Source organism: Mus pahari, chromosome 1 (assembly GCF_900095145.1).
Source record: "Mus pahari chromosome 1, PAHARI_EIJ_v1.1, whole genome shotgun sequence".
In the NCBI taxonomy this organism is placed as follows: domain Eukaryota; kingdom Metazoa; phylum Chordata; class Mammalia; order Rodentia; family Muridae; genus Mus; species Mus pahari.
The window spans coordinates 167,879,224-167,893,256 of record NC_034590.1 but is presented as its reverse complement, the minus strand read 5'-3'; the positions used below and the strand labels follow the sequence as shown (position 1 = coordinate 167,893,256).

Below are 14,033 nucleotides of genomic sequence, written 5' to 3'. Positions count from 1 at the left end.
TTTTTTTTTTTTATATCTTTCCTTGTTCCATAGCTGACATTTTGTTACATTACATATATGTATACTAGTAACATATGAATGTGTACATGAGTTTTTACTAGCCCCTTCTGTGTTGCTATAACAAAATACTTGAGTATCTAGACTCAGAAAAAGAAGCATATCTATGTGATAGTTCTAGGGGTTCAAGAGTAGGACTCTCTCCCAGAGAGAGAGGGTACTTGTGTTAGCTGAGCTCGGTGACCCAGAAGCCAGGCTTCAGTCTTCTAAGCTTCTCTGCCTCCTGATTCTGACGGCTGACTCCTGCAAGTGTGAGATCAAAGGAACTTGTTAACAGGAACTGTGATCCTCTTCCTGGGGCCCAGAATGGTGCAGAAATCGGCAAGAAAGCAGATGTGGAGAAGAAGGGACATGTATTTAAATAGAAGGCACAGCAACCAAAGTAAAGGAAGGGCTGAAAATACAGCACAAAATAGATCCTAACAGCACAGGGACTAGTGTGCATGTGTGGATGTTTTCATTTGAAAGTATTTTTTTATTAATGCTAGGTAACATTTTCTTTCCAAGGCCAATAAGAAATGTGAAGAGGCCCGTCAGGAAAAGGAGGCAATGGTAATGAAGTATGTGAGAGGCGAGAAGGAGGCTCTAGACCTGCGAAAGGAAAAAGAAACCCTTGAGAGGAAACTTAGAGATGCAAGTAAGGAATTGGAGAAAAACACTAACAAAATTAAGCAGCTGTCTCAGGAGAAAGGGCGGCTGCAGCAACTCTATGAATCGAAGGTATAACTTGTGCCTGATTTGAGGGTCATGCCTCTGCTTTCCTTAGTCCACAGTGGTGTAGAACTGAAGCGTTGACAGACATGCTCTCACTAGCTTACTCACGTGTGTTTGGGTTTGTCATTCCCTGCTGCTAGAAAGGTTTGCTGGGGGAAAGGCAAAATATTGGCAAGTGTTATTAGTTTCTTAACTTTCTTAATTCTTAATTTCTTAATCATTTTTAAACTTTCTTTTAGAGTTTATTGGAAAAGTTAGTTTGTGTCTCTAAAAATTATGTTTTGCTAAGATATGTCCATATTGGTGTAATTTGTGAATAGCTTTAAATCAGAAGTATAATTTGTCCAGAGTCTATTTTGGTTTTTTATTTAATACATTTTCCCCCTGCAATGTGAGAGTGGATGTAGGGCTGTATACCTGTTGGGCAGTGTCTCAGTGCAGCACGGTTCACCAGAGAACACAATTGATATTTTTCTTACTGAAAACATATTTATTCTGGAGCTGTCCTAGAAGGTTGAGTGACTAAAGGGGGAGCTCTTCAGAACACTGCTGTTCTCTCTGTTTAAAAAAAAAAAGAAAAGGAAAAGAAAAGCTGTTACTGTCCTCAGGATTGTAGCAGAGCCAGTTGAGTCACCTTACTGCCATCAGTCATGAAGAACCAGAGTGTGTTTGTCTTATGCTGTACCCATGGGCTAATCTAGGTAGTAATTATCCTCATGCCTGTGGATTTGATTTAGGACTTTATTACTCTCTTACTCTTTGAGCCTTAAATCAGCTTTATGGCCTCTGGGCGGTAGTATAAATTGCCCTGGGATTGCTATGTTACTGCACAAGGGGATATACAAGGTACATAGTTGATTGTTTAAGTGAAGAATGACAATGTCTTTTTAGGAAAGTGAAACAACTAGACTCATCAGAGAAATAGAGAAATTAAAGGAGGAGATGAATTCTCACATCATTAAAGTAAAGTGGGCGCAAAACAAGTTAAAAGCTGAAATGGACTCACACAAGGTGAGTGCAGCCATGCTGTGGGTAGCGGTGAGTACTGAGAGCAAGTTGGCTGACGGCCTGTGAGGCGGGCGGGACTGCTGCAGCTTAGTTTGTATCATAGGAAAACTTCTGGCGTGGCTTAGAATGTTCAGTTTTATAATTCATGGTTTATTGTTTTAATACTCAAAGATTTGAGGGAAGGAAAAATATGTTAATAGAATTAAAGTGAAAAAAAATGATTATGTTGATTCCCATAATTAAAAATTAGTTGTTCATATTTAAATATTAATACAAATAGCTTATCTGTTTTTTATAAAATTGCTACTATGCTAGCAAAAATTGTGTATGTATGTGCATGATACACATGTGTTAGACACTGAACCCAGGTTCTCATTCACACTAGGCAATTACCCTGTAATTACCTGCTGAACTATTTGCTGCAGATACCATCCTATTTAAAAATTAATAGAATGGGGGCTGGAGAGATGGCTCAGCAGTTACGAGCACTGAGTTCAATTCCCAGCAACCACATGGTGGCTCACAACCATCTGTAATGGGATATGATACCCTCTTCAGGTGTGTCTGAAGACAGCTACAGTTTATTCATGTAAATAAAATAAATCTTTTTAAAAAATTAATATAATGAAGTGGACTTACAAAGTCCAAGGCTGGAGAGATGGCTCAGCCATTAAAGGCTATGGTCACAACCAAAAATTCTGAAGCTTGATGACTGATAGCATAATTTAAGCCCAGGTAGAGCTGCTTTTTGGAGAAATATAAGTCAGCAGATGAGAGAATGGATGGTTAAAATCAACTCGGAATGCGACCTGAACAGAAGGGTGGTGCTGAGGTACAGTGTGTCTGTCACCTTCCAGGCTTCCTAAAAGAGGCTTAATTATGCAGGGTTAAACATAGTGTGAAGCACTGCCTTTACTAAGGTTGATTACCAAGTCGGTTATGTTGTTGTTCATTGTCTCTGGATATTCGTATGCTGGTATCAGGAAACTGTAGGTAGTCTGTAGTGATCAAAGGTGGGTTAGCAGCATGGAGTGCTCCCGTCACTCAGATCCATCGCTGGGTGAGAGAACAGGGAAGAACTGCCAGAAAGCACTGGGGCATCCCAGCTCAGCTGCTCAGAGTTCTCTATGCTCTGAGGTACACGGTGCGGAGTTAAAAATTGAAATCCATAAAGGATAATTTCTAACTGCTTGAGTTGCTTTAAATTCGGAGCAGAGTGCCCAGTCATTTCTACTGTCTGTGGCACTCCCTTCTTCCTGTCTGTCTAACTTCCACACACTAGAGCCTCTGTGACAAGTGTGGTTTGTGTTGCATGTGTTGTTCTGCTCAGTTGCCTGAAGCCAGGACCTGTGCTTCCTGCAGCCTGTGGCCCCTGTTATGCCACCTGCAGCCTACCGTCCACATGGCTTGTCAGGCTCCCTAGCTGGGGTCTAGAGCTGACCCGATGGCAGTGTTGCCATTTTAGCTCACATAATAAGCTGCCATCTGTCTGATCCAGAACTAGACTCTGTTGATAGCACAAGCCAGACTTATCCTTCCAACTTAGACTAGCACCCCCCCGAAATTGAAAATAAAACAAAATCATATGTACACAAAAAGGGGAAAAAAACAATAAAAATATGTGAAGGTTTTCAGACAAAAGCCAGTGTAGGACAGTGATCTCTGAGTAATGTGAAACAGGAGGTTAATGCTGGGGTCTGACTGAGGCGCCAGGAGAGAGCTGACACCACAGCCTGCAGTCTTCCCAGGTTGAGGATGTAGAGTTCAGAGTATGGAGAAGAGGAAGAGGGCAGCATTCCAGAAGTGTAAAAGGAATAGGACCAGCTCTGGAGCTCACACGGGACTGACTGGGGAGTCACTGTGAACACCAGCCAGAGTTCAGGGACCCTCAAAGAACATGGCATTGGGTGGCCTCAGCAGAATACTGCTGTGGTGTGGAGGCCATCGTACATAGCTTTAAAAGCAAGCTGATTTCAAGTGAATTATGTGCTAAGATGAATTATATAAATATCTAAACGATTATAGAAACTTTGCTTAGGCATACATTTCACTGTGTTTGGCATCTAATGAAAAATTACCAGCATGCAAAGAAATAGGAGAATGCAGACTGTAGAACAAAAGAGTGACTCAGAGTATAGAATCTCTAAATGACAAGTTTGACTCAGAGGAGACATGGATGGGATCTAAAATTAATATAGACACAGCATTCATAATGAAAAGACACATTCATAATGTGCAGAATGAACAGAAGACAAGATCATTGGATTAAATGGTGGTACACAGGCTGGAACTATAGCTCAGTTGATAAGAGTTGAGAGTGCATGAAGCCCTGGATTCCATTCTCATATGACCCCAGCACTTAGGTAGTGTTCAAGGTTACCTGAGCTATGTAGCAAGTTTGAAACCAGCCTAGGCTGCATGAAACTCTTTCTCAAAACAAACAAATGACAAGTTAGCAGTAACAAACTTCATGCAGGTGATTCCCAAATATATAACTTCAGCTGCATCCTTTCTACCCAACATCACCTGTGTTCAACTGCATTCTTTATACCTGACATCATCAATAATTTACAGCAGCTTAAGATGAACTAATAAAGTGTTCCTCCCTCCACCACCTCCCTATCTGAATAAATGACAACCCATTCTTTTACTTTCAGGACAAAAGGCTTGGGTTCAACCTTGATCTCTCCATCACACACCCAGCCTCTCATCGTACACCTTTCAAGCCTGTACACACTGACTGACGCTGCTTAGCCTTCCTGCCCAAGCTCTGTCTGAAATGCCCGCTCTCCCATGCTTTGTTGTTGCTCCATTTCTATTCCTTAGCTCCTGTCCCTAGCATAATGAACATTCAAGCCTTTGTGTGCTTCCTTTGTTATTTACCTCTAGCAGTACTGTCAGCTCTTGAAGGTAGAGAGTTTGGTTTGCTTGCACAGCTCTTTCTTTCCCTTGAGAATAGAACAGTGCCTATAAAGGCCGCAGAGATGGTTCAGTGGGTCAGGGTGCTTGTACAAATGAGAACCCGAGGGCAAATTTCCAAAAACCCATGTCAAAACAGGGGTACTTGTGTGTTTGTGTGTGTGTGTGCTTGTGTAGTGTGTACACACATGTGTGTGCACATGTGTGTGCATGCTTATGTGTGTATGTGCATGTGTGTGTGCGTTGAGATGGGGTCCTATACTGAAGAGTCTCCAGAAATTTGTAGACTGACTAGCCTGGTGCTTGCATCGGCAACAAGATGGATGATGTGGACTGACAACTGAGGTCCTCCTATGAGCTCTGTAAGTGCTCAGCTGATAGGTAGAAGATAGACAGTAAGCATCCTTAACCTGACACAATGGGATTTTGTCTTCATTTATTCAAATGTTCAATGTTATCTGGCACACAGGACTCTCCCGTGCTGGATTTAGGGTGTTGAAATGGACTAGAACTATTTGTCAGTTGTGTCTTAGTTACAGTAGTGAAGATGCAGAACCACAGTTGTTTATACTTTGTCTAAGGTTCTGTGAAAAAGTATTCTGGTTATTGTGTTACTATATTTTAAGTGATACTGGCCACTATCAGGCCAGTACCTCAAGGTAGATAAGTGCTTAATTATGAGATGTTTATTGTTAAAATGACATATGAAGTAATATGTGGAGCCTAGGTGCAGGGTAGATGTTGAAGAGACAAAGGCTAAGCTGCCCAAGCATAAGAGCAAAAGAGAGGGACACTGAACTGCCTAGAGCAGTGCTCCTGCCTGGGTCTTCTCAGGAGCAGCGGGTTATCAGTCATTACTTTCCTCATCACTGTACCAAAAAGGAAGGGAGGTCTTTTTGACTCAGAGTTTTGCATTATAGCAGGAAAGGCATTACTGACAGTTGGAGGGGCTTGATCGCATTGCATCTGCAGTCAGGAAGCTGGGAGAGAGAACACCAGAGAGCAGGAAGCAAGCAAGGAATAAGGAAGAGAAAATATACAAAAGAAAGTGTGTGTGTTTTCAGTGGGGATTGGGGGCAAGGGACAGTTGAAGAGTCAAACAGTCAGGACTAGAACAGATGAGAAAAAAAGAAGAATGAGGAAAAAGCAACAGGTTTTGATGAGGAAATCCCTAAAAATCCTGCATGAAGAATTGCCATTTAGCAGTCTCAAAGCAGAGGCCATATTTAGTAGTGTCGTTCAATTAAAAGGGAGCTTCAAATGGATATCACAGCCACAACCAGAGAATCTCTAGAATGTTCAAAGAACTGTAGAAGACTGCTTTTCTCAGCGCTGTAGTCATTTAGAGGACTCTGGGGAAGACTGTCAATTAACTTAATGTCCATCAGTCTCACTGTTAGCCATTTTCCCTCTCAGAAACAAGCAAAATGTTAGACTCCTGCTTAGTTCCCTTAGTCTAGTGCTACAAGAGTGTCCTAGTTAAGGTTTCCATTGCTGTGAAGAGACACTAGGACCACAGCAACTCTTATAAAGGAAAACACTTAATTGGGGACTACATCAGAGGTTTAGTCCATTGTTGTCATGGTGGGAAGCATGGTGGAGTGCAGGCAGACGTGGTGCTGTAGGACTGAGAGAGTACACCTGGGTCCTTGGGTATCAGGAAGGGTGAGCTTTGAAACCTCAAAGCCTGCCCACAAGGCCACACCTCGCTGTTGCTGTTACTGAACCCCACAGGCGGGGACCTCTTTGCTCTCACTGTCCTCCACCTCACTTTGGCTGATGTTGTCTTTGTCATGTTGTCACTGTAGGAAACCAAAGATAAACTCAAAGAAACAACTACAAAACTAACCCAGGCAAAGGAAGAAGCCGAACAAATCCGGCAAAACTGTCAGGATATGATAAAAACCTATCAGGTAGGCATCCTTTGTGAAATAAGTCCGTCATCAGAACTTTGTGTTCCACACTTTCCAAGTCTGCCAAATGTGCAGTGTACATGCATTTCTTAAGCAGATAGTTAAAATGCTAGTTCCCATGTTGAAGTACCTGAAGTTCAAGGTGGGGAGACGGTCTGGTGGGGAAATGCTTGCCAGGCAAACATAAGAACCTGAACACCCACATACAAAGTTGAGTGTGAACCCCTAACCTTGGCTTTGTTGGGGTGAAGAGAGATGTGGCAGGTGGTTCTATGCAGCTCACTGGCCAGCCAGTCGAGCCAAGTCAATCAAATCAGTTCAAGGTTATATGATGTCCTGTCTCAAAAATAAAGTGAAGAGCAATTGAGGAAGAGGCTTAGCGTTACCTCTGGCTTCCATGGGCACACAGGTACGCATACACATGCACACCACATGACTGATTGTATCAGAGATTTTCCCATCAAAAAGTTGTAGAAAACACTGGATTATATTGTACACTCACAGTGCACTGTCCCTGTTTCTACTCTGTTAACACTTAAAGTCCTTCAATACTTTCTCCGGTTTGGGCTGCATAATCTATTGCACAGCTAGTAAACTTGATAGCAAAGCTTTGTTTATTTTCAAAGTAAAAGTGGTTTTCATTGTTTTTCCATTAGGAATCCGAAGAAATTAAGTCAAATGAGCTTGATGCAAAGCTCAGAGTTACAAAGGGAGAACTTGAAAAACAAATGCAAGAGAGATCTGACCAGCTGGAGGTGAGCTCAGTTCTTCCGGACTCCGATACATCATGACTGGCTGGGCTCTGATGCAGGAAGAGGGGCGGAGCACTTGTGACTGTTCACATAGAAGGCCTTCTTAGAAAAACTAGGCGGGATCCTGCTAATGCTCCTGTGTCTCTCAGGGATTTCTGTCTCTTCCAGATGCATCATGCCAAAATAAAGGAGCTAGAAGATCTGAAGAGGACATTTAAGGAGGGTATGGACGAGTTACGGACATTGAGAACGAAGGTAGGCAGTTCCTCAATCCTAACTCAGGTGTGATGAACACTCTTAGTTTACTCTGCTTTTTAAAGTGTTCAGAAAGCAATGCTTAGAAATCTTTTGAAATAAAAGAACTTAGGAAAAGTCTAGCATTTTCTTTGCACTACCACTGACTTGCTGAGCTGAAGTGATGTCAGCTACTGGAAGTGCTTGCCCTGCATCCCTGCTCATGGCACACTTCAGCATCTGCACCTGGAACATCTGGGCTTTGGAGCTAAGGACAGCAGAGCAGTTGGCAGAATGGGTGGACCTCACAGCACCCTTATTTTGTTGGCAGACCGAAAAATACTACTTCTGGCTGTATTTAATGGTAGTTTCTAACAATGTTAGTGAATGATCTGTGGCCAGAGTAATCTCCCTCTTAGGATTACACGTTGTCTCCACTTATCTAGAGGTAGGGTTTTGTGCAGGCACCATGAGTTGATACCACAGCACAGTACCCAGTGTCTGCTATGTCTGTCCTGTTGTGTCAGGTGTTCACTGCAGGCTGGGGAGTTGTTCAGATAAGGAGACTGGAAGTTGGTAAAACCAAGCAGCTCCCTGTCTTCCTCACAGCAGCTCCTGCAACATCTGTCTCAGGTCACTCCTGTGACTGCCCCGCCCTGTCTGAGCGAGTTCCTATGGAGCACGGCGGTCTGTGCTTAGCTTGACTGTGGTCATTTCACAGGCGAAATGTCTAGAAGATGAACGCTTAAGAACTGAAGATGAGTTATCAAAGTACAGGGAAATTATCAATCGACAGAAAGCTGAAATTCAGAATTTACTGGACAAGGTGAAAATCACAGATCAGTTACAGGAGCAGCTTCAAAGGTATGAAATGAGTGGTGGATTTTAAATGTTTCAAGATGGCGTCTCTGAGTACCATACTGTATCAAACAGGAACAATTCTTCCAGTTGACAGTTCTAAAGTTTGTGTCTTTGAACTCCTCTCATGGCTTCTAAAAGTCAAATCAAAGTTTGTATTTCATAAGCACTGACAGGAGCCATGCATAGGTGGGGTGGGTTTGGTTTATCTGGTCTTTGGTCTTTGGCCTCGCAGTCACTCTTCAAAGGGAAGCCTGAGTCTGCACCTGGCTCCTTAGCTTTGTGTGTGTACCTTGAGGTCAGAGCAGATGTCATTCTGTGATGTCCCAGCATCGTTTCAACTTGGTCCATGATGTCATCTAGCAGAGCCTGGACTCAGGGTTAACTCCTATTGTCCTTGCTGTCCATCTCCAGGCAGCCACCCGAGTGCTGCTGAAGAAAAGTCCTTACCCTCACAGTCACCGACCTCAGTAAGGACACCAGAGAACAGCCGCATCTCCTTTCTAGACCTCTGTCTTCCTGGTGTCTCTTCTGGGGCGTCCTGCATTCTCTCTGCTAGCATGTGATTAAGTACTTTGAGCTGCTGCTGGTTTCCACAACCATTCCTTACTGTCATTGTGCAAGAAATGCTTCTAGTCTGAATTGGATTATTCTTTCCACGTCTGCTGTGGGGTCCAGTGCCTTGTTCCTTTTTCAGCTTTCGTGATTACTCCTCTATCTCTTGTCAATTATTTAAAAAAAAAAAAAAGTGTGTGTATGAATGTTTGCCTGCACAGCATGCATGGCTGGTACCTTTGTAGGCCAGAAAAGAGAGTGAGATCTCTGGAACTAGAGTTATAGATAGTTGTGAGCCACCATGTGGGTGCTNGAAACCAAACCTGGGTCCTCTGAATGAGCAGCCAGTGCTCTTAACCACTGAGCCATCTCTCCAGCCCGTGTAAATGGAAGGGCTTTTAGAACATAGGTACCCATTGAATTCTGTCTGTGGCTATTTTCACAGTGCAAGGACAAAGTACACCTGAGGCAAAGAACTCCAATGAGGAGATGCAGACATGGCTTAGAAGCCTGCCCTTCTTACTGCCTGCCCTTGTGTGGGACAGCGGTCACTCTTGGTGAGCTTGGGCATCCTGCCTGCTCATTGACATCACTCTGATCACTGGAGGCTCTTAGAGCAGGGCCCTGCCATGTGAGCCTTTCATGCCCTCACAGCTCTTCCCATAATGTGAAGCCGACATGATGTTTGAGTGGATGAATGATTACAAGTAAAGTATTCCCACAATGTTAATGTAATGATTTTTAATAGCTTACTTAATTTTTCTTAAATATAAACTTTGTTTTTTAGTGGTAAACAAGAAATTGAACGTTTGAAAGAAGAAATTGAAAACCTTAATTCTTTGATTAATGACCTCCAAAAAGACATTGAAGGCAGCAGGAAAAGGGAGTCTGAGCTGCTGCTTTTCACAGAAAAGCTCACGAGTAAGAACGCACAGCTGCAGTCTGAGTCCAGCTCTCTGCAGTCACAAGTGGATAACCTCTCCTGTAGTGAGAGTCAGCTGCAAAGCCAGTGCGAACAGATGAAGCAGACGAATGGTAATCTGGTGAGTATCAACACCCATTTCATTCTTCCTCCTCTCCTCGACCCCCCTTCTCCTCCCCCTCCTTCCTTTCTCCTCCTCTCCTCGCCGTCCGTCCTCCCCTTCCCTTCCTCCCTTCTCCTGAGCCCTTCTTTCGTCTTCCTTCTCCTTCCTCCTCTTTTCCTTCTTCCTTCTTCTCTCCTCTCCCTCTTACTCCCCCTCCTCTTAGTGGGCACTTTGCTTGCATGTATGTCTGTGTACCACATAGCAGTGCGGAGGCCAGCAGAGGGCATCGTAGCCTTGATCCCTAGAAGAGCAGCCAGCACTCCTAACTCCAGTTCTCACATTTAGTTACTAGACCACCATAACAAGATTGAATTTCTCTAGTATCATCAAAGTATAAGTGATAATAATTTTAGATTCTTTTAGTGATATCTGATCATTTTTAATTTTGTAAAATTATATGTTTTGTGTTTAATGGTTGTAATTCTTATAATAGATTTTTTTTAATGATAAAGAATATTACACTTTGGAAAAAATAAAAAACAAAGATTTCTGTCATTCCTGACTGGAGTCACAAAATTCAGAGACTTACATTGCAGTTATATCCACACACAACTTCACACCATCGATGTTCTCTGACCTGTTTGCCTGCTGGGTGAAGATGTGGGGGGGCAGGGTGGCTCACCAGCAGAGCCTGGGAAGGGATTTGCAGAAGAGTCTCCTCCCTTATTTATACTTTAAAGTTTTTAAACTGAGCAAAAATTAAGGTTTAAAAAGAAATCCCTGGTTTTTTGTTTTTATCACACTTACTATTCAGGAGAGTAGGTTGCTTAAAGAGCAAGAGCTTCGGAAAGAGGAAGTACAGACTCTGCAAGCTGAGCTTTCTGCCTCGCAGACAGAAGTCAAAGCCTTGAGTACCCAGGTGGAAGAGCTGAAAGATGAGTTAGTGACGCAGAGGCGCAAACACGCCTCTAACGTCAAGGATCTCAGCAAGCAGCTTCAGCAAGGTACTCACTCCTGTGTTGCTTGTCTGTCTCAGAGCTCTGGTGCAGAGGTGCTCCTGCACACCTCAGGTGAGTGCTCCCGCACACCTCAGGTGAGTGCTCCCGCACACCTCAGGTGAGTGCTCCCGCACACCTCAGGTGTGTGCTCCCGCACACCTCAGGTGTGTGCTCCTGCACACCTCAGGTGAGTGCTCCCACATACCTCAGGTGAGTGCTTGGCTGGCTTTCTCTTAGGCTTGCTCACTCGCTTGCTCGCTTGGGTTTTGTTGTTATCCTGGAGGCAGAGCTTGCTCCTCCCATCACACACCCAGTTTTCTGCCTCACCCTCCTCCCTCAGTGTTAGGAATAAAGGAGTGTGCCGCTGGGCCCAGCCTGTGAGTTCTTTCTCACTTATCCACAGACTAAATTACTAAGATTGCTAAGCTTGCAGTTCTGTGAGTCGGCTCTCCATGCTGAAGCCTGTTTATTCAGAAAGCCACAGAATGAATGGCTGGCCACTCAGGAGCTCTAAACCCTTTACTTTGTATTCTGCTACCTGCAAAAGTTGTGTGTGGTTTTGTTTTTTGTTTTTTTTTCTAGAATTCATGTATTTTTATATTTAAAATATAAACTATGTGTTTTAGAAAATATGAGAAAGATCTGCCTTTAAAATGCAATTTAAAAAGCACTTCTAGTGTTTCCATCTACATGCCTATGAGGTAACTGATTTCTGAACTCACTGATCACTGCATCTTGGGAAACATCTCAGAAGTACTGTGAACAACCAGACAGCTGCCAACACAGCCACTAATAACTGAAATTGGAATCAGATTTCTCCTGGTTAAGAATTCATATAAACTTACATACTATAACCACAGCAGGAGGCTACATCATAGGTTCAAGGCCAACTGGTCACATATGACCCTTTCTTAAAAAAAAAAAAAAAAAGTTGTCAGGTGTGGTGCTGGATCCCTTTACCTGGGAGGTAGAAATGGGCAGATCTCTGTGAGTTCAAGCTCAGCCTGGTCTATAGAGTGAGTTCCAGGAAAGACCCTGTCTTGAAAAAGAAAAAAAGAAAAAACCAAAACCACAAACTCATAATGGCTTTTGAGTATCTGCCATATGTTAATGTGAAAAAGACACATCAACTTTCTATCTGTATGCCCTACTCTGGGTTTAAAATAGGAAAAAATGTAGTAAGAAATGAGACCTGAGGTTACTTAATGTGACTATAGATAGTTAGATATTTGCCAAAACAGCTCACAATTTTTTTAAAGATGTATTTTTATGAATATGGTGTCTAGCCAGCACACGTCTGTGTACTGCGTGCATGTCTGCTGCTCACAGACTCCAGAGGAGGGTGTCAGAGCCTCTTCAACTGGAGTGAGAGATAGTTGTGGGCTACCATGTGGGTGCTAGGAACTGAACCTGGGTCAGTGCTCTTAACCTCTGCTTCATATCTGCAGCCCTGTTCTTACACATGTAACTAAAGGCACGTTGGGGAGAGATTTCTGAAACTGAGAAGGATCTCCTTGCCTAAAGCTGTAAGAGCTAAAGTCTGAAAATAAGCTCACTTGAAAGTGCAGCTCTAAGTTGTCTTTGTTTCTTATGTAGTCTGTCCATTTCCAAATGTCATTTTATGAATGGCATCTCAGGTGTTCTAAACTATATAGCAAGGACCATTGTCCATGGCACTTTTGCCATCTTGTGGTCCATACTTCTTTTGCCCAAGTGGCTTTAGCAATTAATGGCAGATGGCATGGGAAATGGTAATTACAACTGTCACAAGTAATTGATTTCTTTTTTTTTTTTTTTTCTTTTTTTAATAGCTCGGAGAAAATTAGACCAGACTGAGAATGGAAACTACGATAAAGACATTAGCAGCATGGGAAGTCGCTCTAGTTCATCAGGTAAAGATGAGCTTAGTTAGTAGTGGCCATTTCTAGTTGAAAAGTTTTTATATGCTTTGTTTTGTTTTGAGGCTTAAAAAACAGAAAGTACATGTAGTTATACTGTGGAGAATATATTTATTAAATGTTTACTTTCTGCTTTTTGCCAGAGTTTCTGTCTGACTTGGACTATGTGAGACTTCCCAACTATTTTTTCCTACCACTTTGGTATTCTGTGCAGTGCCTGAAGTTTAGATTTGTATTTTATCCATAGAGTTCCTGCATGTGGCCTCACTTCCATATGTTAACACCTAAATGATGAGATAGCCATCCATATATAGCATCAGGTGCCTATCAACCGTTCTCCTTTGGTTCCAGAGCACTCAGTGGATACTAAAGTCCTCAGGTGTTGAAGCCTTTTATAAGATGTTGTGGTGTCTGTGTAACCTGCACAGTCCTCCTGCAGACTTTAAACCATCTCTAAGTCACTTTAGTACCTGATAGTGTGCGTGCCGGGATGTGCATGTAAACTGTTGGTTTAGGACACAGGAATCTGTACATGGTTAGCAGAGACATTTTTTTAAAAAAGCATTTGTAGTCAGAAGTTAGTTGGACCTATGTACAGGGATCTCACACATACGGAGGAGACAATTGTGTAGCTGTGTTAGTTCTTTCTCTCTGCCTGTCTGTCTCTGTCTCTGCCTCTGCCTCTCTCCCCTCTTTCACTTTCTGTTAAGAGTGCTGTACTATGTTAATCTCCTAGAATTGTGCGTTAGAGGCAAAGCAACCATGGCCATTACTGTAGTAACAACGTGTTATGGTTGAGAAGGCCTGATCTGTAGGGTGAAGAGGCTCAGACATTGCTCTCACAGGTCCTGGTAGAAAACTAACATTTACAAAGGCTAGGTGTAGAGGTGTGGGGGTGGGGATAAGGTGAGCATGGTTTGCTGTAATTGCATCTAAATGAGCATGTCAACGCTTTGAGGTAAGTCACTGTCTCTAGCAGAAACAGCCTAGGCACTGAGGGTAAAATACTGTGACCACAGTCACACTATTTAGTAGTGACTAATAAGTGGAGTAGGATTTGAGCAGGCCGGCATCCTCCCATCCCCCTTCCCCTCCCCTCCCC

The 14,033-nt window shown here is 43.0% G+C and overlaps 1 protein-coding gene across 2 annotated transcripts in view; it reads left to right on the top strand.

Moving 5' to 3' along the window:
* Positions 1–14,033, top strand: part of Ccdc186 (coiled-coil domain containing 186) — a 33,670-nt gene that overhangs the window by 13,323 nt on the left and 6,314 nt on the right. For both annotated transcript variants that reach the window (XM_029539182.1, XM_021199156.2), the window contains exons 5-13: positions 565–777; positions 1,663–1,782; positions 6,507–6,611; positions 7,268–7,366; positions 7,532–7,618; positions 8,319–8,461; positions 9,798–10,053; positions 10,850–11,039; positions 12,845–12,925. In XM_029539182.1, coding sequence (XP_029395042.1) covers positions 565–777; positions 1,663–1,782; positions 6,507–6,611; positions 7,268–7,366; positions 7,532–7,618; positions 8,319–8,461; positions 9,798–10,053; positions 10,850–11,039; positions 12,845–12,925 — 1,294 coding nt within the window. The remainder of the gene's footprint in view (positions 1–564; positions 778–1,662; positions 1,783–6,506; positions 6,612–7,267; positions 7,367–7,531; positions 7,619–8,318; positions 8,462–9,797; positions 10,054–10,849; positions 11,040–12,844; positions 12,926–14,033) is intronic.